Source organism: Podarcis filfolensis, assembly GCF_964270895.1.
Source record: "Podarcis filfolensis genome assembly, chromosome: 6".
NCBI lineage: Eukaryota > Metazoa > Chordata > Lepidosauria > Squamata > Lacertidae > Podarcis > Podarcis filfolensis.
In genome coordinates, this window is record NC_139609.1 from 49,278,635 (window position 1) to 49,302,750 (window position 24,116).

At 43.7% G+C, this 24,116-nt stretch overlaps 1 protein-coding gene across 14 annotated transcripts in view; it reads right to left on the minus strand.

Annotated features, from left to right (window-relative positions):
* RNF220 (ring finger protein 220) overlaps positions 1-24,116 on the minus strand; it is a 341,456-nt gene that overhangs the window by 106,179 nt on the left and 211,161 nt on the right. For 7 of the 14 annotated variants that reach the window (XM_083619867.1, XM_083619873.1, XM_083619859.1 and 4 more), the window contains 2 exons: positions 19,991-20,120; positions 1,217-1,273 (listed from right to left, as the gene is read on the minus strand). In XM_083619867.1, the coding sequence (XP_083475993.1) occupies positions 1,217-1,273; positions 19,991-20,120 (187 nt within the window). Of the gene's footprint in view, positions 1-1,216; positions 1,274-8,521; positions 8,548-19,990; positions 20,121-24,116 lie in introns of those variants that run through there. The other 7 variants (XM_083619869.1, XM_083619871.1, XM_083619872.1 and 4 more) reach the window with 2 other exon arrangements.

Consider the following 24,116-nt stretch of genomic DNA (forward strand, 5'->3'; position numbering starts at 1 on the left):
CACACTTGGCAAATCTCAGCCAGATTCTTAAAAAAACACAAAAAACACCTTGACTTTGTTAAGGGTTTGCTCTAGTGTCCCTTCCAAACCTAGTAAATCCTAGTAGCAAATGACAGTCAAAGTGGTGGCATTCACTTTCAGTTAGTTGTCCCCTTACTGGTTCTGGGCCCTGGCAAATTCCCAACCCTGATGACTTCTTGAACTGGCCATGTTGGGTAAGACAGGATCTTGGATGAAACCACAGCCCAGTCCAGGAGAGGCAGGTAAAGGGGTGAAACTGAAACCAAAGTGTGCTGAAAAAACAGGTGATTTGGGAAACTATTAAGAGACCTACTTGCCATGCAGAAAAGTAATTAGCTTTGCTGTGGATAACTTGTCTCACAACGCATTACCACCTGCTCCTACTGCTTATGGGACACAGAAACTGGTTGAAAACTCTACAAGCACTTGCCACCTTGTTTGACCAGAAATCCTGCTGCAAAGTTAGCGTCCTGTGGGACGCTGATGTGACAGGCACCTTCCTGGTATAACCCTGTCTGGGTACAGTCATTCATATACACTGCCTTGTTGCTCTGTGACTGATTACAGTCCCTATTAGTCAGAGGATACCTGATAAGGAATTACATTTTTAAATATAAATGGTTACATTTCTCTGCAGTTCACATTTTCCCTGAGACCCTTGGTCCAGTATGGACCTCAGCCCTTGAACAAAATTAATGTACAGAGACGCTAGCAGGAATGAAGAGCATTAGGTATCACACAGGACTGGGTCACAGGAGGAGAATGTGGAGCAGAGAAAAGAGAGACAAATTACTAAAATTAGAAGGGCCTTTCTCCAGGCTGTAGGAATTCCTTCTTTCTCTCTGCTTGGTTGATTTGTTAATTTCACTCCATTTCTATTTAACGGCTGGAAGGAGGTTCACACTAGGGTGATCCTCCCCCTCCCCGCCCTCCCTGGAGCAAGATGCTTCAGATTTAATAATGCCTTTCACCCTCACTCCAGACAGGTTAAATTTGAAACAATTACATATCAAAGGCGACGGGGCGGGGAGACCCCGCACTGTAATTTTTTTGGTTATTAAAGTAATCTCTCTCATGTAAATTCTCCAGCTAACATGCCACAAACAGCATTAGGAAATAAATGATTTCCCCATGATTCGATTTACTGATACAAAGCACCTGCAACAGGCAAAAATGGGGCTCTGAAATATGTTACCCAAGCTGATGTCTTGCGCTTGCAGGGCTCCCACAGCTGGAGGTCCCTCTTCTTAGCCTTGGGGGGGTTGATGGATGGATGGGTGGATAGGTAGAGGGGAGGGTGGTGTGGGGGGGAGGATAGTGGGGAGAGAAGGAATTGTACTTAATAATAAAATTTGTATGCAAGTCGGCATCCCAAGCTAGGGATGACTGATCGGCAGCCAGAAAGTATTAAAAAGCCTTGCTAAACAGATGCTGACAATAGAACAAGACATATCAAATCAGATCTATTCTAGAAGCATTAACACACACACACACACACACACACACACACACACACACACACACACACTTTTCTTCCCAATCACAGCAATATGGGAGACATCAATAAATTTTTATGAGACTTTTAGAAGATCAACATGCTACTGGATGTGACAAAAAAGCAATGTGGCTGTCATGTTCGCTTTGTCGGGGACACTTTAGCCCCAGATGTCGAGCTGTGGCAGCAGTGAGTAGAAATTGAATTTGGCTAGCTTTAATCTGCCTTTTGTTGGCAGATGGCTGGGTGTAGAAAAACGAAGTGAGGAGGGTATTTTGAAGGTGTTGGCTCCTGGGGACTGCAAAGCTTCCCATGCCACCACTGCTTCTTTGTCGCAATCACAGCCCCCTCAAAAATTGAAGACCAAAAGTCATCTCAACCTCAATTCTACCTCCCTTCTCAATAGCAACCAATGTGCTTTTTGGGGTCACTGACAAAAAGCTGGTCTTTTGTGCACGCTTCAGGGAGGTAGGAGGCCAAGTTATCCAATTCCTTACCAAAGGGAAGTGTGTTGTGTGTGTTGGCATGTGTGAGATATTTACCTATTTAGAGAGCAATCCCAACCCCTAGATTCATTGGAGATGTTTTCACTGTGGGAAGCCCCCCAAACTGGGTGTTCTGGGGTTGAGTCAGAGGCGGTTAGGGGTGTGCCAGGTTCACAGCTCTTTCATTCCCCTGGGAGGCACCAGGATTGGGTCCCTCAACTATGTCTGCTGGGAAGCCAAAGCAGAAATTAAAAAAAGTAGGAGCCACCCGAACAAAAAAAGGGAAAAAACCCTGGCGAGCATAAGCCAGTGTTAGATTGCCCATTACTTAATGTCATTCCCCTCCAGTTAGTATTGCTCTCTTTGTACTATTTTCTTTCTTTCTAACCAAACCTTACTAAATGATTGTCAAAAGTGGTTTTTAAAATTTGTCATCGTGGAGACACCATACTCTTCTCCTCAGGGCAGGGAAACAATGGTGGCCCACCATTCCTCTTTCTATAGCCCTCAGGACTCTCCTCAGGTTATACATCCTCCTGAGACACACCCCTCACCAGCCTTGCTTTGCACCTTCCTTGAGGGCTTTTGCTTGGCTGGATGGAGGATAGAGAGAGATGCGTGAGTGTGAAGAAACTAGCCTACCATACAGAAGTTACCTTCACATTTATTGCTCTGCCCACTTTTGCCTCTGGCCCTAACCAACACTGACATGTGGCTCTCGCAGGACTGCCCAGAAGGGAATGTGGTTCCTATGATGTTGGCAGTTAAATATGCTTTATGGTATTTAACCAATTCTTCCTTTCCATAATGCAGCGAGGAAATGAATGATTCTTATTTTTATTTATTGAATTTATTAGTTGCTTCAATGCCCAGGGCAACTCAAAGCAACTTACAAATGGATGGACAAACAAACAAACAAACAAACAGACAGACATTACACCCCACATGGATACATGAAAACCAAAAGGAAAGAGAAATACATTAAAAACATCCCACACACTTCTAAAAGACCACAGATAGTTAAAAGGCCAAAGCTTTTGCCTGGTGTCAGGTGAGTCTCCCTGTGGGGAGCACTCCACAAACGGAGCCACTGCAAAAAAAGGCCCGTTCCTGTGTTACCACCCTCCAGGCCTCTTGTGTAGGGAGCACACAAAGAAGGGCCTCAAGATGATGAGCACAGTTAAAGCAAGTTGACAATATTTGAGGAGGAGTATAAGTGCTTCTGATTCTACTCTCAGTAGTAACAGCACATGCTGAAGATCATTTAACAAGCGGTAACTAGTCCAGATTAATTCATCTAGAGAATTAGAATGTGATTTTTGTGGGTCACACTTCAGTGCATTAATACAGTCGTACCAGGTCAGGCCAAGGGACCATTCCTCCTACAAGTATTGCATATCTGTTGCTTCATTATAAGAACACAAAACCCAGAACAGGCTGACGCCTCCATTTCAGCCTTTTCTTCTGGTATTAAAGAACCAAGTCAGAGATCGTGTTTTTAAACACACAGGTAAGTTATGTGCATAGGTAAATGTATTGTGTAAAGTGGCAACACTCTCTCTTGTCCAGTCCTTCCGAGAGCAAATCATTAATCGCCAGCCTGATGGTTGGGAAAGTGAGAGGCCATAAGCAAAGAGAAACCTTCCTTCCCATAAACAGTGGTGGCAAATTAAAAATGGTAAAAGGGAAATCACGACCTTTAAAGTTCAAACACTTTCCAGCACCTTTTAAAGTTTTCTGCTCCAGGCCCTTGCAAAGAGCACAATCTTTGGAGACCTCAGAATTCTCTTTAATCACTAAGCAAGTCAGGAGCAGTCTGAAATGATCACACATTTACATAGTAATAACCTCAACCGACACTCCCCACATTATTTCATGGCCAGCATATTGCCACACAGCGAGCGATCCATGTGGTTTAAATTATAACCCATACATAGGAAATTACTTGCTAACTATGATCTTCACAGGTTTGTCTGACACTTCTAATTAAGATGATTTACATAGAATTATCCTTTGAAAGCAAAAAATGGTGCTTTGCTAGCTAATAAAATATAATTACTACATACCCCCCATCCTCCCACCCTTTACAAGTTACAGTTAGTTTTAATCTGTTTGGGGAATTGTTTATCCAGTTCATTATGATAGCACAACTTACTTGCCCCTTTTAGGTAGCAGCAGATCACAAAGAGGTAGGAATTAACAGATGGGGAATAGCTATCATCCCCTAATGAGGCTAAGGGGGAGTTTGTGGGTAAGATTTTCGTTCTTGCGGCTTTGAATATTTCTAAGAAAAATTATTGTTTCCATGTTGATCCACTTTCTACACACAAATATATGTGTTAGCATTTGGCTATGTTGCAAACACATCTGTTATGAAGCAGAAGCACATATTTACAAAGCAATCCTATTGGGGAAGGGAAGAAGAAACACCAGATTCCCAGCCCTGCTGGGCTCACATCAGCAGTGGGTGGGGAAAGCTCCATAGACTCTAATGGGAGGGAAATCATTATTTCCTGTTCCAAGGGCATGCCCAGTAGGGAGCTTTAGATCCACTGAATCCAAAGCTTCCCCCAATGTGCCCAGGAAACCCACACTTTTGTTCTTTCTGTTATTGGAGTACCAACAACACAGCTCTCTGCCACCACTATAAGGAAGCATCCTGGGGTCCCTCTCTGATGGCAGACCTCCCTCTCCACTAATGGTGGAGAAGATCTGCTGTATCCTATGGCCCCCGGGATGTCATTCCAAAGCCATAGGATCACACTTTTACTTAGTTTGTAACACAACTGATCCTGAACACTCAGACTGCAAAGAGTAATTTAATATTTGGCAAAGAGCAAGTCAACTGGGAAGTTCTCCAACAGAAACCACATGGAAATGAATGGGAGTTATACAATAACTCTACCATCTATTATCCTCTGGAATATTTAATCTTGGGGGGGGGGGACCTTTGCAACTTCTGCTTCTATGATCACCACTTGGTCCACATAAGTCATCATCTTACTTGCTCTCTTTCATGCAATAAATATAGTTTTTAGTACTCCAATCTAGAGTGGACCTCATTTTCTGCTGTTATAAAAATACATTGATTTGATTGCTTTTCTACAAACTAGTTAAAAGTGTGTTCTAAATTGTCAATGGCACAAGAGTCCCAGCTATCGAGAGATGCACGACTATGAACTCCCTTCCCAAGTCTTGCCTGACATCTGATGGCTCTACTTGTAGAGGCCCCACTTGGTCTTCCTGAAGAGCAGTTGACACTACTGGGCCAAATGGACCACTAGCCTAATTCAGTATAAAACTGTTCCTTATATCCAAATTATGAACAATATGCATAGAACATGGACATTCACACCTTGTCTTTCCCAGTGTTAAGCGAATCGTTTCACCGGGCAGTCTGAGGGTTATCCTGAGGCATCTGCTTTAAAGAGGTCATGAGCTTTCCTAGCTCCAGCTGACACCAAGTGAGTGAGTGAAACTCTTGACACCTCATTCAGCATCTTAATAGCAGCCTGCCTTATTGGTTTTGGAAGCATTTAAAATTAAGCCTCTTGATAAGAATTCCTTTTTGGAATAACAACATTTTACTTTGGAATGCACTGCTTACACAATGACATCCAATAGCAAAAGGTGCTACAATGGAATAGGGGCAGTGAGCTGGCTTCAACCATATGAAGTGTGTGTGTGTGTGCGGGAAGGAGGGGGAGAGGCAATAAACAGAGGCAGTGAAAAAGTAAACCGGAAATTTTAAATGTCACTTTTAATCAGTGACTGTTCCATGGGAAAGCTCAACATGAAGGAAGAAGGGATTCGTTGTGTGTGTGTGTGTGTGTGTGTGTGTGTGTGTGTGTGTGTGTGGCCTATATCAGCTAGTAGTGACTGGGAAAATGCTCCAACATGAGAGAAAAATATTGTTTGCCAAATGGGGTAAGTACAACGAGTCTGCACACTGCCACTTTTAGATAAAACATAAAGTGGTCTAAAAGTCTGTTTTTACTTTTCTTCAGTCCAGCCTCCCAGAAGCCCAAATAAAATCTGAGGATGACATGAGCATGAATGTAAAATTGTTAATCATCCTGGCTTATAGTTTGATAATGGATGTGCTTCAAACCTAATTGAAATGAGGGACACTAGCAGAGAACATGGAGTTTTGTTGGTTGGTTCCATTGCTTTGACACAAACTTCCATATAAAATAAGTTCATTTATAGCCTTCATGAATGCAGGCAGTATTTAAAAATCTGACAGCAATCTGTATTAAATATATATATATATATATATATAGATGCACAGGAATATGGGAAGCTGTCATGCTGAGTCAAATCATTGGCCCATCTAGCTCAGTACTGATACAGACAGTACAGACTCTATTTTGACTGGCAGCAGCTTTCTAGGATTTCTGACAGGAATATTTTCTCAGCTCTTACTAGAGATACTGGGAATTGAACCTGTAACCTACTGCACACAAGGCATGTGTTCCTCTACTGAGCAACGACCCTTCTCTTTCCCGCCTGCTATCCTTCCCTGTTATATTTTCATAGTGTACAGCCATAGGTATCCAACTAGCTCACTCCATCAGCACAAAGATTTCTGCTTGCACAATGGAACTCCCCCTCTCCCAGGCCCTCCTAAATCTGTTCTGGGTTTCTGCCCAACCACCCACAGAAGATCTGAGAAGGGAACGGGGGGCAAACAAAAAAAGGGGCAATTCTGTTGCATGAGCAGAAATCCTCGGGCTGATGAGTTATTTGGAAACAACCCAAAGCTTTAAGTAAGAGTTGCCTGGAAAGTGGTACTAAGGCAGGTGTAGCCTCTGTGCTTTGCTGTCTGAGCTAGGATTGGAGCTTTTTCTCAATAAATTCAGTTCCACCTGACCTCCACATTAGAGAGGGAGCATCTACTCATTTTGACTTAGGGCTTATCCTTACTTACCATTTGCTCCGCTCTTTCCAGGAACAGGTCCACACTTTAAAGCTCTGTGTCCGAGCACACACACACACCCTTTTATTTTTTGCTCTGGAGCTTTCCCCCAAAAATCTGCTCTTTAAAACTGAATCACAGCAAACAGCTACTTGGGATTTCTGCCTAGAAAGTGTAGAGTAAAGGTTTCTGAGGGCTTGTTACAACAGTATGTAAATGAATGTCCCAACCACACTTCTATCCTTGCACTAATTCTACCATTCAGAGACAATAGCAGAATAGTCAGTCCACACATTGGAGCACAGGCAATTCAGTGAGAAAGTCTATGGGGAGGGGTTATTGCTTTTGTTGGTTACTGTATAATGTTATGCATTTTTGTGCTTTTATACTGTAAACCACCCAGTGATCTTCAGATGAAGGGTAGTATAGAAATTTTGATAAATAATAATAGTAATAGTAGAATTACTATAGTAATAGTACAGTTGTGTTGGAGAGAGCAACCACCTGACCATCAAAGAACTAAGCAGAAAACAAATCTACCCTCACAAAATGGGAGGGTAGTGCTGCAGGGAATGGGGTAGACTTTAAAAAGCTTGGCACTCAATGCTAAGCAAATGCTAGCCCCAAGAGACTCATCTTGGCACTTCCCCAAATCAGCAGCAGGGTAGAAATGGTACATCTGTTGAAGCAGCCAAACTCCAATACAAGCAATTGACTTGCCCACACTAAAATCAGGCCATAGTGATCTTTTGCCCTCTTGTTACAACCCTAACCAAGAACCTGTAAATCAGGATGACCAGTGACCATTAGCCTGCACTATATTTATCAGTGGGGGAACCCCACACAAAATAACACTTGCACAAGCTCACGATAGCCAGTAATCTCCAATTTGTACACAGCAGCTTCAGGATAAGAATCCATGAAGCAATCACTTGCACCATAAGATCAACTCAGTGATAAAGTACAGTGGTACCTCGGGTTAAGAACTTAATTTGTTCTGGAGGTCCGTTCTTAACCTGAAACTGTTCTTAACCCAAGGTACCACTTTAGCTAATGGGGCTTCCTGCTGCCGCCGCATGATTTCTGTTCTCATCCTGAGGTAAATTTCTTAAACTGAGGTACTATTTCTGGGTTAGCAGAGTCTGTAACCTGAAGCGTCTGTAACCCGAGGTACCACTGTAAAGGGAAACATGGGTGTGTGTTTTCTTTTAACCAAATGGCTATATTTTGGTTTCCGCTTTGTTTTGCTTTTCCTTATGGGTTGAAACCCAACAAATTCAGCTCCTTAACTCTTCCCAGAAAAGAAAACGACAGGAGGGGGAAAACATAAAGCCAGTCTGACAAATAAAGACAAGATACAAGCCAGGGGGGAAGGGAATGTGGAGACTGATCTTTGTTACTGTAGCTGTAATGGGGGAATAATTATCCTTCAGCTGGTAGCTTTAAACCACCAAAAGGACTGGCCTACAGTTGAATTTTGCTTGCAGGGGAAAAGACTTAGAGACATTTTCCATGAGCTTAGTTGCCCAATCTATTCTGCTGCCCATGTTTCTCCCTACTCTGCCCTTCACCAGGGCACCTGGGTTCACTTTGTTAGCTTACCTGCTCATCATATGGTACACCCTTCAACAACTAAATGTCCAAGTGGCCTCACAATCACCGACAAATTTAAAATTACAACCTCTATTAACCTTTCTATACACATGGGGAACAGAGGCCCAGATGAGTTGCCAGATTCACTTAATGTCATACAGGGAGAATGTGGTGGAGCTTGAACTTTTGTGTTCTGAGGCCTAGTTCAAGCTCAGTCACATTCAGAATCTCAGCCACAAAGTTAGGCCAAGCTTCAATGTCCCAGTACTGAAGAGGTGCAACAACAGAGGACATGGGTAGTATTCAACTCAATTTTATTCAGAGTAGACACACTGAAATTAATGGACCAAACTTAATCATGTTCATTAATTTAAATGGGTCTTCTGTGAATAAAAACTTAGTTGAATAACACACCATGTCTCCATTTTCACTAATGTCACAATCAGGTCTCTGACCCATCTCAATAGCAAATATGGCAGGGCACGAATTCAGTTTGCCAAGGTAAAGGTACAGGTAAAGGACCCCTGGATGGTTAAGTCCAGTCAAACTTGACTATTAGGTGCAGCGCTCATCTTGCTTCAGGCCAAGGGAGCCGGAGTTTGTCCGCAGACAGCTTTCTGGGTCATGTGGCCAGCATGGTGCAACGGGATACTGTGACAAGTGCCAGAGTACACAAAAACACCGTTTACCTTCTCGTCTATTTATGTACTCACACTGGTATGCTTCTGAAACAGCTAGGTTGGCAGGAGCTGCAACAGAGCATCAGGAGCTCACCCTGTCACGCTGACCTGAGCTGCCGACCTTCTGATCAGCAAGCCCAAGAGGTTTAGACCACAGCATCACCTGCTCCCTTGTCAAGAACAGAAGTTTGAAATCACAACACAAAACAACTTGCCACCCTTAAAAAACAAACTCCTTTCGCTCCTGTGCTTATAACAGAAGCCTGTGACACAGCAATTAAGGAGGTGAAGCTCCTCCAACAACTTTTATCTATGCCAGAAAAAGCTTTTGCTCTGCAAATTTTGTGTATCAGGATCCTGTCAAAACCACAGGATGTTGACAGAGGCATAGTTGAAGAATTTGTAGAAAAGATGGCCACACTCAACCCGAAGTAAAAATTACTTGGCCTTTTCTTTTGAAAAAGAAACATTCACTTACACTCTTTTGGGCATACACCACTCTAAAGGTAGCATACCTGTGCCCAAGAAAATGGAGAAGCATGAAAGTTGATGATATGAGCATAAGTCTGGAGAGAGGCTGACATATTCATGAATAAAGGCACAGTAGCTAACTACAGCATAACTGTCAATTTCCCCACTGAAAGTAGGATGCCTTCAAAGGCTGAAGCAATCAATGTAAAACCTATTGACTGCATGTACACCTTTATGTACACCGGCTGCCAATTAGCTACTGAGATAGGTTCAAGGTGCTGGTAAAAAGGTAAAGGGACCCCTGACCATTAGGTCCAGTCGTGACTGACTCTGGGGTTGCGGTGCTCATCTTGCTTTATTGGCCAAAGGAGCCGGCGTACAGCTTCCGGGTCATGTGGCCAGCATGACTAAGCCGCTTTTGGCAAACCAGAGCAGCGCATGGAAACGCCGTTTACCTTCCCGCCGGAGCCGTACCTATTTATCTACTTGCACTTTGACAGGCTTTCGAACTGCTAGGTTGGCAGGAGCAGGGACCGAGCAACGGGAGCTAACTCGTTGGGGATTCGAACTGCTGACCTTATGATCGGCAAGTCCTAGGCTCTGTGGTTTAACCCACAGCGCCACCCGCGTCCCTCAAGGTGCTGGTATTGGTGTACAAATACCAAGATGCCTAAAAGATTGTTTCATTCCTTACATACCCAATTACTGTCTTCTGAAGAAGAGGGAATCCTATCAGGAGGTCTGTTCTGTACAATGCCAGAATCAGGCCTTTAGTGTAGTGACACCTATCCTTGGAACTCCCTCCCATTGCATACCAGACAAGTAATAATAATTTTTAATAATATTTTTATTATTTGTACTCCACCCATTTGTCTGCGTTGCCCAGCCTTCTCTTTGCCTTTTCAATGCCTGATAAAGATGCTCCTCTTTCAACAAACCTTCCAAAATCTTTATCCAGGTTGTGACCTGAATTGATCTTATGTATGTGAACATAGTTGTTTTAATCCCCTTTTTATATTTATTATTGTTTTGTATAAAATTGTTTTTATGTGTACAATTGTGTCAACTATTTTGATGTATATAACTGTTTTATATATGGGAATGATTAATAAATTAAATGATTCCTAAACAAAATTAATAATAATAATTAATCATCTTCATCTTCATCTGCACTGAACATAAACTAGGGATGAGACAAAGACTAAACCACATTAGGTTTAGTGATAGCATTGGTCTATGCACAGTTTGTGGACTCTGCTGGACTCCAATGATGTTGTGCCACACACAGGTTTGTGGTACCGTATCTCCTCGCTAGTGGCGTTCTGGTAACCTTTACCTTTCAGCTAACAGCACTGGACTATGAAGAAGCTGATGAGTCTTCTATTGGTTGAAAATTGTAAAGGCCTGAATCTCCATTCCTCTTTATGTATACCCTCTTCGCCTCTTCTTTCTGTTCTGCCTACAGGGTCTTTGAGTAATGGGTAATGAATGAGACTGGGAAAAGGGCCTTTAACCTGAGCAATTGGGTGACGGTCCACAAGTATCCTCTAAACTTTAAAGATGAGCATCTCCTCCACCTGCCAACTCAAATGTTACATAGCAGGGTGATGCATATTCCCTTACCAAAGCATAATGACCAGGCCCTGACAACACCTCTATTTCTCTCCATTGCCAAACTTATGTTTAGATAGTATTGCCAGGTTGTGTCCTGCAAAATATTCATATATTTTGAAGCCCCACCACCTCCAAGAAGTGTGAGACAATGTAGCCATAGTCTTTCTGCCCCCCTTCTTCTACCCACCAGCTGTGTGGCAAGCAGAGCAAGCAGGGCTCCAAGTGTGCAAAGAAAGAGAAAGAATGGATGGAATAAGCTGTGGCTGCCTTATTTGCTACTGCACTGGGAGATCCAAAGGTATATGCATATTCCCAGCGTTTCAACTGGGCAACACTACTCTTCAGGAGCAACATCTCAAGACTTTCACTTTTCTAAGCCATAACTGAATGGAGGAAGCATTGATTAGGTATATGCTGTGGAATGGGAAGGGAAAACTAGAAGGAAAAGAACCTTGTGAGGGAACTGCCCTCTCCCTTCAGATCTACCAGGCATGAATTTATGCCTTTGAGAGATCCCATTTTGCAAAGCTGAATAGGTTACTGATCTCTCTTTCTGAAGAAGCTGCTAGCAGTAAGCAAGGCTGTACCTTGGAGGTAGAGTACATTCTATGCAAGGGGACATGCAGAAAAAAGCTGCCCTCACCAAGCCCCTCTTGGTGACAAGAATAAAAAATTACACTGCCTCAGAATTTATCATGCACCCAATTACAATGTTAATTGGCAAGCCCCAGAAATCAATTAATTCACAAGTTTTTTTTCAATTAAAAATTAAGATAAATCATAAAAATGTTTCAAGCAAAGGCCAAACACTGTGAACTGCTTTCCGTCTTCCTATAGGGATATATTAGAGGCTTTTTTTGGAGGGGATTATAAACATAATAATAAAATAATAATAATAATAATAATGATATATATATATTTAAAGTGCTCGTGTTTTTGAAAGCCCGGTTGCCCTTGAGTGTCTTTGGCAATGCGCAAGAGGCCTGTCATCAGCAGGACTGGGCTGAAGACAGATAAAAAAGTATCGACCGGTCGGACACACGGCTTCTGCTTTATTGATCAGGCGGGAATTTAACTTGCTGTGCATATCCACGGTGTCAGCAAGGGCCACAGGCGAAATTAAAAGTACTTGGCTTGGAGATGTCGCCATGATACCATGGGAAGGAGGGGGAGGAGAAGAGGGAAGAAAGAAAGAAAGGATGAAATGTTAAAAAGCTGATGGGTGGGGGGAATCAAAGAGAAACTAATGAGAAAAAAGTTAGCGAATGGAGGGAGATGGGGGGCCACCGGGGTCTAATTCTCACTGAGAGTAATGCTGGCTAGTCACTGTCTCTTTAGATCTCTGCTTGGTTGTCAGGTTGCTTTTAAGGTGAGAGATTTACTAGGTATTTCAATGGAGCTTTGTGAAAGAAAAAAGGCCCTCACTCATAAATGTCTCTAATCTCCCTTGCTCGAAGCTCTGTAAGACCTGAGTGTTGGTTGCTTTGGAGGTACCAGTGCGTTGCCTGGCCGGTTTATGTCACTGGGCGTAAATCTAGGAGAGCCAAGAGGTGAGAGCAGTGACCCTGATGCATGGCATGTGACAATGGGACTTATTTATGTTTTATGCACTCCATTTATTCTTATTGGGGGGAAAGGATTACATCTTGCACACCTCTTGGGGATTAGCTTTTCAGGAGGATTCTGAAGAGGGCTGGCGCAGTCAACTGCTGGATTATCCAGGGAACTTTGTGATACCTGCCCATAAGCTCCCTATAGGTGAGTTCCTAGTGGATCAACCCAACTCATGATTACAGAAGTGTAGAAAACACCAATATTTCAAACTGGAGTGTCTTACCTGAACTCAAGACTGAGCTCAGTGATTATACTCAGTGTGGCCACTTCCAGACTGTCACTATTTTGCAGGTATGATTCTATCATATACTAGTAAATTTAGATTGCACAATTAAAGTGAATTTGGTGCTCTTAAGTTCTTGCACAATAAATTCACTTCCAAAAAACAGCCACATAATTTTTTGTGGTAAGAAAAGTGATGGGAAAATACACTTGAGAGTGTCAGATAATGGCAATGTCAGGTGATGCTATATAATCTTCGCTCAAACTGAATGCTCAATAGTGATGTTGTACGATGTGTGGGTGTGGGTGGGTGTATACAGTGCTTTTTTTCTTAAAAAAATGTTTAGGGGTGCTCTCATTTTCCTACTCATATTGAAATACTGCCCCTCAATGAGGCCAAACTTAGATTCACAAAATGTTTAGGGGAATGTGTACCCCTGCTTCCCCCCAGAAAAAAGCACTGTGTGTGTGCACGCGCGCCCTGTTTTTTATCTCATTCTCTCTACTATCTCCTGTTATGTCTGCATAATAGTGCTAATGGAATAGGAGGATGCTGGCAATGTTATACCAAAATACTGATACAGGAGGAAGGAGGATTTTAAGCACTGGGTGTGCATTCCATACATACGACTCAGCAAAAATAAATGAGCAGACTAATCTCAGACCACCTAAGGTTCCTGACATATGCGAGGAACCTGTGGCTCTTCATACATTGTTGGGCTACAATTCCCATTATCCCTGGCCACTGGCCATGCAGGCTGGGACTGATGAGAGTTGGAGTCCAGCAACACCTAGAAGGCCATAGGTTTCCCATCCCTGATGTAAGGATGCAGCCATACTATGGATCTAGTTGTCCTACAGAATCTCAAAGCTTTCAGCTTCTGTCCTACATCATGACCCATTTATCTAAATAAGAAACTTCCTGCATGTGTTGTGATGTAGAGGAACAATGTGGTATTCAGTGAAGTAGTTGCACTAGTAAAACAATTTTTCCCCCTTTCTTCCTCTCTCTGTGTGCCCCATGGCATCCCCAAATCTGCTCCAGAGTGTCAGGGGAAATCCCAGAACAGATTTAGGGAGTATGCTGGGGGAGGAACGGGGGGAACTGTTTCACTGAACAAGGAGAAATCCTTGCACTGACAGAACTATCTGCTTAATTCTACACTAAATACAACCCACATATTTTGGTTAAATAGTAGGGCCACTTATTAACACAAAAGATTTTCTGAATCAGTGCAAATGCACTCATAAACTGTTCAGGTTGTGCTAATCCACAATTACAAATGAACCTGTAGGATCAGTGCACGTGGCACAGCCTGAATCAATGAGTGTTAGAAAACCACAGTGCTAGCTAGCTTTGTTAGGATACCTTCCCATTCACTTTTAATTCAGCAGCAATAGAACAGATGGGCGGGTAGGGAGTTAGCAGGGCTTGGGCTTCATGTTTTTGTGCCTCCCCCTCTCTAAGGAGAAAAGTACCATGAAAGTCGCCTCTCTCCAATGAGAGTGCTCAAACACTTCCATTATCCTTGAGTGCAGCCTCTCACTAGTCTCTTGATCACCTGGAAAGCTGGAAGGAAGGTAGTCTGGGATTTGCATCAGGACTGGAAACTTGGCTGAGTGGGCCCTTAGCAATTCATGAGAACCTGCCAACGCTAGGTGCTGATAAAGCTGCGTACTGACGTTAGACATGCCTGGATATTGCTTAAATGTGCAAATGTATTGGAAATAAGCAAGGTCACTGCAGAATCTCATCATCTTTACATTAGAAGACTGAAAGGCCATTTGCAAGAGTTGCATAAAGGATCCAGAGGATTCTGCCATGACTGGGTGGCTGGGTGGAGGCAGATTAGAGGGCAGCTGGGGCACCTTTCAACACAGCGATTCTTTTAATGTTTTATCTTAAGTCAACTATAGAGCTTGGGGGGCCAGCATCTCGATCCCTTCAGTGCTTCACCATGGGGCACTGTGCCTTGTCCCCGGATCCTAACCCAGGGCTGTGTACTGCATGAGCAGCTACTTGGCATTCCGTGGGAGGCAGTGGAAGGGTGGGGAGAGAAAGGGCTGCATGCAAATTTCATTTCTGAGCCACTGGCGCTGTTTCAAGTGCCAGGAGCCTCGGAGCCCCTTCTCAGCATTACATATGTAACAGCCTCATTGAACTTGACATGTCAAATTCAGGCCATTTGTGCAAAATCTCCCTTTAATAATACCGTTTCATTTCACTCAAATGAGACTTGAATGCATGTAAAATGGAAAAGGATATTTAAGCGCTAACATTAGGCAGATGTCTTGCCAGAGGCCGATTGAATATATGAGATTTTGAAGTGGTTAACACGATTTCGCTGCTCCCTCTTAGAATATGTCACCTGCCGGGCGTTTCTTCCCCCTCCTCCCTCCCTTTTTAAGCGAAGGATATAAATTGAAAGAAAACAAAACTACAAGCTTTGGCTTGGAGGGGATTAACTCCGTCCACGCTGGCATGTCCTTCTGAAAAACAAACAAGCTTCTATCTTACTTTTACAGGGCAGTTTTGGAAATAGATGCAACATTTTGTGGCAAGGTAGGTGCTAGGCACTGCTTTTAAATTAAAGAATATTAGAAATATAATTGGAGGCAATATAGTCCAATCCCCTGCCCCAGCAAGATTCCTTCAGACTAAAACACTCTGGATAGTTGCCTATCTAGTTTCTTTTTAGGGCTTATTCAGCCACTTCCCCTCTATTGGGCAACACTAAAGCAGGCTACCAATGTCACATGCGCTTCACTCATTGTTCAACCCGCAGAGGATAGCCTTGCTCAGAGGAACCGTTGTGCTCCAGTTCACCTCCCATTCAAAAATATGCAGGACGTCCAATCAGGCACAAATGCAACAGACTGCACATTCACTGGATAAACAGCCGTGTACAAACACTATACCTTTAGAGCAAATTCGAAGCACATTCTTCAGAGAATTCTGAACACTGTTGTTTGTTAAGGTTCACTGGGATTGTAACTCTTTGAGGGGAAAGAATGTGTTTCAGATGTGCTTTAATGGCATAGGGTGTACATAGCCAGAGCAAGGGCAAAGCTGTTGAAGTGGCCAATTGGCTCAGATTCTAATAAGCAACTGGGCTACATGGCCAGTGAGACAGCTGCAACTTGCTTCACACCTGTTGAGGGTTTAAAAAAATGCCTTGCTAGAGTGTTCCTACACTTGATCTACAAAATGAAGCAGTGCTAATTCTGGAGATAATTAAAGCAAAACTAACAAAAAGAAGTAAGGCATGTGTGAAGAGGAAGGTTTGTCATTCAAAGTTCATGACAAAGTCCCAAATAAGCCAAGGTTGAATTTATTTTTCTCTGGTAGAGGGTACAAATCCTGCTGTAACAGATAAGTCTGTTGTTTGGGGATGAAAACTGATTTGTTCACCCAAGCAAGGGTTGAATCAGAAACTGAAGTGAGGTGACATAGACTCAGCAATCTCAATTAAAAATAGAAACAACACTCCTCTCTTTTGTTCTAAGATACTATGATTATACATCTCAAGTCCAAGACATAGAATCATAGAATTGTAGAGTAGGAAGGGACCCTGAGGGTCATCTAGTCCAACACCCTGCAATACAGGAATCTCAACACGCTATCCAATTCCCCCATCCAATTCATGGTCTGAAGGCATATGGTACAGTAACGTTACTGCAGCTAAGCAGATCTGAGTCTGGTTAGTGAAAGGATGTGGGCTCCATGATGGAAGAAAGGCAAGTCATAAATGGGAAAACAAACAAATATCATTTAAATTGAAGTCATAATCTCTGGTGAAAAAATGCCATCTATTGAGTAACACCAGTAAGGAGATGTAGCTGTAACATCCCCCAGTGCCTTGTTAATGCAGATAAAGGTTGTTACCTCAAGATGATAACCCTGGAATCATTACCTCTAAATCTTTTTGGCTGTGTAAACAAGCCTTTAGAGGCCACAAACCATGGAGCCACTGGTGCTTTTCATAAACACTGGAGTTAAATGCTTCTGAGTAATGTCCAAATCACTTTACTGTGCGGTGTTCACACCGATGCCCTGCTGAGAAGACAATATGGGCCAGGGCATTCTTTGTGTGGCCATGACCAGGGAAGGCTGCTTTTTTCATCCCACACCACAGGAGGTTTCCTCTACCCTAATGTTTATTTAATAGCTGAAACAACAATCTGTGGTTGGGCACATCTTCCCTTTAAAAAAAGAAGAAGATCCTTCCCTTTGGCAAGCGAGGTTCTCCCACTTCCCAGGATGATTTTCCCATACCACAGTGATTAGTAACAGCTGCTGGGCCATTTTGGTAACGACTGGAGTTTGGCAGAGAGGTATGTTGGGCTCCTGTACTCTAGCCCATCACATTTATAAGCCTACATTTTATTTTCAAGTTTATTGGCTTATTTGAGATTGGTTATTAGCTTCCCTTTCTCATTATGGGTGGCTTCTGTTTCCCAAGTCCTTTCTGTGCCCAGGGTCACAAGCTGGAAGGATGGTGCCACCATCTTGAATACACAAAGCACCACACACACACACACACACACACACACACACACATGCATGCACACACAGAGTGAGATTTGTGTTGAAGATGGGCAAGTTCATGTAAGAGGGCCATGTTTATATACCGTGTTCTATGCAAGGAAGCCCTGAACCCCACTTCCCATGAGACACAAAAGCAGCCTGACTTTTAAGGTGGCTTGTTCCCACTGCCAGGCTGGGGCAGGATGCGGCAGCGGGCTGGTGATTAGCCCCTGGGGCCTGATCTGCAGAGGAGACTGAGCGTTATCTATTGCAGCATGGTAGGAGTCATTAGTTAATAATTAATAAAGACCCTGCTATTGCTCTTCCCCACGCATGCAGCCTTAGCGGGCAAGGGCTAGGAGTAAGCTGTCTCCCCCTTTAACTGCCGTGGTTATTTAAAGGAATAATGCCATTCTTTTTCATTTGTCAGCTGGCCCACAATGGCCCTTGTCAGCCTTTATGATTTAGTGTTTCCTTTCCTTTCCCATTAAACGCCACCTCCCCCCCCACCTCCCTGCCTCACGCCAGCCACAGGCTGCTCTCGGCCAGCTCCACTCCAAGACTAGCCTCGCTCTTTCCACAGGCTCCTCTGAGCGCTAATTGCTTCTGTTCATTTAAACCTGTTCGTTAATTTGCTGTGGCCCTTTATTAAGTTGGATGCAGCCCAAATTACACCATAAATTATGCGCACAAGGGAACCGGGTGTCACATGGGATAAATGACTTGGCTGTTGCCTCCCCCCCCCCCCATTCCTCTTCCCTCCCATCTGAGAAGTGGCAGATTCTGGCTCGGTACTAGATCCTACATTGGTATGGATCTGGGAGGTCTTGGTCCAGCCTGGATTCAGTAGGCCCCTCTTTTTATACCCTGTGGAAACTGGTTCCTTACACCTGTGTCCAATAATCCCCCTTGTTACACTGAGAAAAGACTCCAGGCTAAGCTGGGCCCTCTTTTCGAACCTTGAGGGGTGGTCTGTTGAGGTGCTGGGCGGTCCAAAACCTGGCCGTTCCCTGCTTCCTACTGTTCCCAGCCACCTGATGACATCACCTTGCTGCCATCGGCAGCCCGATCTCTTTCCTCACCTTTTAATGACCGGGGAATTCATTAATAATTGAAATAAACACGCTCTCTCCCAGGCTGCAGTTTTATTAAGGGAAGGCCAGGGATCTGCCAACCCTTGGCTGCAGCGATTTCCTAAATAACTGCTAGCAGTTAAAATGCAATTATTATTTTTAAAAAAAGACAGAGGACTTTTGCTGCGCTGGTGAAAGCAGCAGCAGCAGGCAAGGGAGAGGCAGCCTCAGGGCAGGTGACAGCCTCTGGGAGGTGGGCTGGTGGACTCCACCTTTGTGTCCACATGCTTAACCTCTTCTCTGCTGCACTGGGGAGGCAAGGATGCCTGAGAAGAAGAGGCTGCTGTTCACAGGAGTCACGAAAGGGGGAACCTGGAGAGGAAGTAATTCCCCACCGAAACTCTTTGGCAGTGTGTTTTCCATATTGGTAAGATCACACATTTGTTTTGCAATTGATGAAAGCTGGGGGGAGGGGATCAGAGATTTCAAACCTTTCAATTTCATTTTCATTGGCAGGCTAGGTAGGCCAGTATGGAATTTACAGGTTAAGAGATAAAAATGCATGCTGGGAGTTTCGTGGAGCTTTCCCTGAAACCAGTGAAGCAGCACCAGAGACATCAATGCAGGCAGGGCTGGCCACAGAGAGAAGCAGCCTGAGAGCTAGTGAAGTATTCCCAGTGTCCCCCACATCGGATTTAGGGCAGTGCCGGCAGTTTCCCCACAAAAGGGCAGTGAGCTGAGGGGGCGCAAAATTGAGAAGATCCATTTGGGGGCACCAAATTTTGGGCTCGCTCAGGGCACCATATTACCAAAGATTACCTAATTCTGCCCCTGGTGTGTCAAAGTTGTTTTTTTAAAAAGTGCCCTTGAGAAAGAATCCCCAAAAACGTGTTGCACTCACAATAAATATTGTGTGGTATGATCAATCAGGAAAATAACATTGCCTGAGAGCCTTGGTGGGGAATATTTTGCAACACCTAAAGTTTCCTCCCTCCTCCTTTTTGGGGGTGGGAGAAGCATCTCGGATTGATTGATTATTGGGACTGAAAACACATGTTCAAAAGAAGGGTACACAGATAGTTTAATGTTCTAAAAATCTGCAGTAAGAGTTAAACACTCCTCACCAAGGTATACAAGAACAAATTTATAGATTGCTCAGCTGGTACATGCCACACTGACTATAGAGGGATGGGACCCACGTTAGCTGTGTCTTGGGGTTATGCACACTGATGCTTGTGGTAGTACGTGGGTTGGTGAAGACCCTGGCTGTCCTTACCTGATGTTGAGCTGTGTTAACTTCTCCATTTCCTGCTCCATGTGTTCCTGCAGCTCACCCGGGCGCAGCAAGACCTGACAAATGGGGCAGATGGGAGCCTGGCTGTCAAAAAGTGTTGCCTTCTTTTTGCCTGTAATGGAACACAAGATAGAGTCTTGAGTTTCAGGTACCCTCAAATCCATTCATTAGTACCATCCCACCACTCTCATAGCTTGGAAATAGAAAGTGTTTTAGAAAAACAACAACCCACAAGTATCTGTAGCCTCAATTACTAGCTCAGTAGTCAATTTGTGTCGCTTCTACCCACTGGCTTTTCTGAATGCCGCTCCTTGTTTGTTTCAGGAATGCACTTGTAGGCCACACACCATTGGCTAAGTTCAGCAGAACTTTGGACCTATGTAATGGGCTGCAGCAGCTGGCCCTGGCTTAGGATTAGACCCTTATAAGCTTGGAAAGGAGTGGCTGTGGGGAGGTGCCAAGGGAAGTTAGCTTGAAGAAATTAACTTCAGCTTCTTGTCCTATAATTAAACATGGCTGAAGGAGGCAATTAAAGGGAGAGAAGGAGCACCTCTAGCAGCTAGGGGAAATTACTAGGGCAGCCTCTTTCTGCACCATCAGCCAAGAAGCAAGATGCCCCACCTCCTACTACCATGAGACAGACAGACAGACAGACAGACAGACAGAGAGACAGACAGACTATGACTGCTGCTTACCACTGCTTGAAGTGGCAGCAATAACATATTTGCACTTTTCTAACGTTACCTATACACAGGCACTACAACAACTGAGGGCAACACCACACAAGACAATTTGCCTACATAAATATCACTTCCGTACAGAACTGTTGAGAGTACACAATGTATTTCTATAATGGGGTCCTTGGGCACACACCCAGTTTTCTTACATGGGAATTATATCCATGAAGGAAATTCATTTTGCATGAAACGGCCTTAAAAGTGAGAGAGTCTTACAACAGTTAATTTTACTCAGTATCAATATTCTAACTCTTTGTCCCCAATCGCCCTGCTAGGAACCATGCCATTGATTTCCCTGGTTGGAACAACCTCAGAAGGCACTAAGCAGAGGTAGAAACAATGTGGTTTTAAAATAGACTTCTATCAAAAGTGCAAGTAAGGATTAAGTCATAGTAACCTTCCATGAGCAGAACTAAAGCACTTCTACCACTCAAGTTAGCACTCAAACCATGTAAACAAACTTTCAGGGGAGAAACTGGATATACATGGCTCCTTGTAAGCTTGAGATGATTCAGAAAAGACAAGCAACTTCCTTGAATGACTTGTCACGTGTGTGTGTGTGTGTGTGTGTGTGTGTGTGTGTGTTGATGAACAGAAGGGATACTGAAAACCTAAGAAATATACGGGTATTTTTGAAGGTCTCCCAAGTAGAAGACCATCTTTGCTGTGAGTACTGCAAGACCTGCTCCCTGCTTTGCTGGCCTGTTTCTACCTGGCCTGGGAGGGTGGGTCGCTGACTGATTCCAGCCACAGAAACAGCTGTTGCTACTAAAACGGTCAGAGACCATCTTAGCTGTGAATCCTGCAGGGCTGCTGCTCAAGATGCCTAGAGGCTATCAGGATGGAGAGTTTTTGCTGGAGTCAAGATTTCATTTTGGAAATGCTGTTACTGGTACAGAATAATGCTTTTGTCTCTTTACTGTTAGACCTTATTATGAATTATGTAGAGATTGTTTATTTTATTATATATGTATTAAGATGTTTTCATTTATTGCTTATAACTTAAGTTGTGTTATATTTTTGTAATTATGTAATTTTTTTGATGTTGTAAGCCACCTTGAGTTTAACTGTAGAAAGGCGACATACAAATAAACAATTGTGATGAAATGTGATTTATTAGTACTAGAAATTATACCAACCCTATTCGGCTTCTTCCTCTGGTACAAATCTAACCAGTCACAACCTCAAAAGATACTGAGAGCTCTGAACTAGCAGGGACAGTGATTTCTGTACCATTTGAATCACCTCAGAAAGACCTCCATGGCCTATTGCAGCACAACTGAATTTTGTTGAGAAGCCGGCAGCAGTTTGGCTTTCTATGTTTTCTATGTTCTACAGCTAGTTTCTTTCCCTGCTCAGAGATGTTACTACACTCTGCTTTAGAATATGCAGCACCCTGATAACGTATAAATATGTTTTAAAGGCAAACAACCAAGTGACCAGAGACATTATTAGACAGTTGCAGGGCTGCAAGCATGAGCTCCATAGCTGTGATAGCTGCTCTGGTCGTCAGAGGGCGTAGCACACCCAGATCTGATGGCTGCCGTGAAGGGAAGCATGCTTTATAGTTTCCTATTGTCATCTAATGTGAAGCGTTCCTGCTGGATTATTTATTTATGTATTAGACATGGATCAAATTGGTTAAATCCGCGCGAGAGGCAGTAATGCGCCATAAAGCAGGCTGCGTGCAATATGGCCTTCCAATCAAAAGCCAAAAGGTGCCATTTTATGGCCCCAAGCAAAAAGCACAGCCCAGTTAAATGAATCCCCTTGAAAGGAATAGACCTCCCAAAGGAGAAAATGTTGGCACAAGCACTTTGCCGGGGCTACATAAACAGGTGTAGGGGGGAGGCGCTTTAACAGGACTGAAATAAGTTTGGAAATAACCTTGACTCATCCTTGCCTTCAAATTATGCACAAGGCCATGCTTCAGGGGAGATGTCTTTCACCAGCAATGTCCTCACTATATAATACACTCACTAAGTGCACCACAGAACCCTTTATGGGAATTAGGGTTTTATTTCTCTCTATACATATTGAGGGCATTGAACTGAGGGCACCTTACTCAAGGCTTCTTCTCCCCCTGCTGTAAACTACCACACCATCGTTCCCTTTTATAACTAAAGCTGCAAACAGTGTTTGAATTATCAGAGTTCAGGGGCGTGGAGGAGAGCAGTAGAAGTCTTATATGAGGATGGAGTAAAGGGGTGCTGTTATGAGGTAGCCCAAAGAACCTGAGTCCCAGGTCTTTTTTGTAGGCCCCTGGTTCCTCTGCCTCTTCCCCTCTCCTTTTCAAGGAACTCAATAAGTTGTTTTTAATTTTGCATACTGACATGCTAAAAAGTGCATTGCCCATAAGACTACATGCCATCTTGATTTGTCCAGTGACACTCACTTTAGACTGAATATGTACAGAAGCAAACAAACAGGGTGGCTTAGTGGTTAGAGGGGTGGACTAAGACCTGGGAGACCAGGCTTCAAATGGCCACTCAGCCATGAAGCTCACTGGATGACCTTGGGCCAGTCACTCAATCTTAGTCTAGCCTACCCCACATGGTTGTTGTGAGGATAAAATGGGGAGGGAGAAGAACCATGTATGCCACCTTGAGCTCCTTGGAGGGGGCATAACTGTAATAAATAAACAAAATATGCTGCAGTTCATGACAGCAAATTATTCAGATTATTCTTATTCAGGCACTGTTAAACTCTTCTTCCAGAACAGAGACAGACTGCTGGTCCTTACTACCATCGCCCCTGCTATAGGCCCTGCTATGGATCAGAAGGAGAACAACTGGCCTGTTTTGCAGTGCTCGCTGTTGCTCCATCACACACAGAGTGCTGCTGCTTTTCAATAATAGCCAGACCTAAACAATCCTCTCACATTGAGGAGGGTGAGCAATCCCAGCTTCCTCTTGGAGCCTTTCCACTTTTGTGTGGTCAAAGTCCAAAATAACCCTAGAAGGTCCCCCACTGGCTGCTATTTATAACTATAGTCCCATTAGTGTAACAATGCTGGTGTCTGAGACCTCCCTCCTAAAACAAACAGGCAGCCTCTGAGCAAACGGGAAATCCTGCTGGATCCCTGCTGCAGTCTGCATGGTTGGATGGGTAAACATGCAGGGTGATCTCGCTGTCCCCTTCCCACAGCACTGCAAGAGCATGAAGTGCTCCTTGGAGCTGCTTCTCTGTTCATCACCACTAGATGTGACCCAGAGCCACGAAAGGACAATCAATTCAATGCTCTTCAACTAATAGGGTTTCCGTCCCATCTTCTTCTGATGGCAATCTCTTCATTATTTTCCTTGTTTTGGCAGAAAAAAATATGATTTTAAATTGCTTGTAAGAACCCCCCCCCCACATTCTCAGCTGTT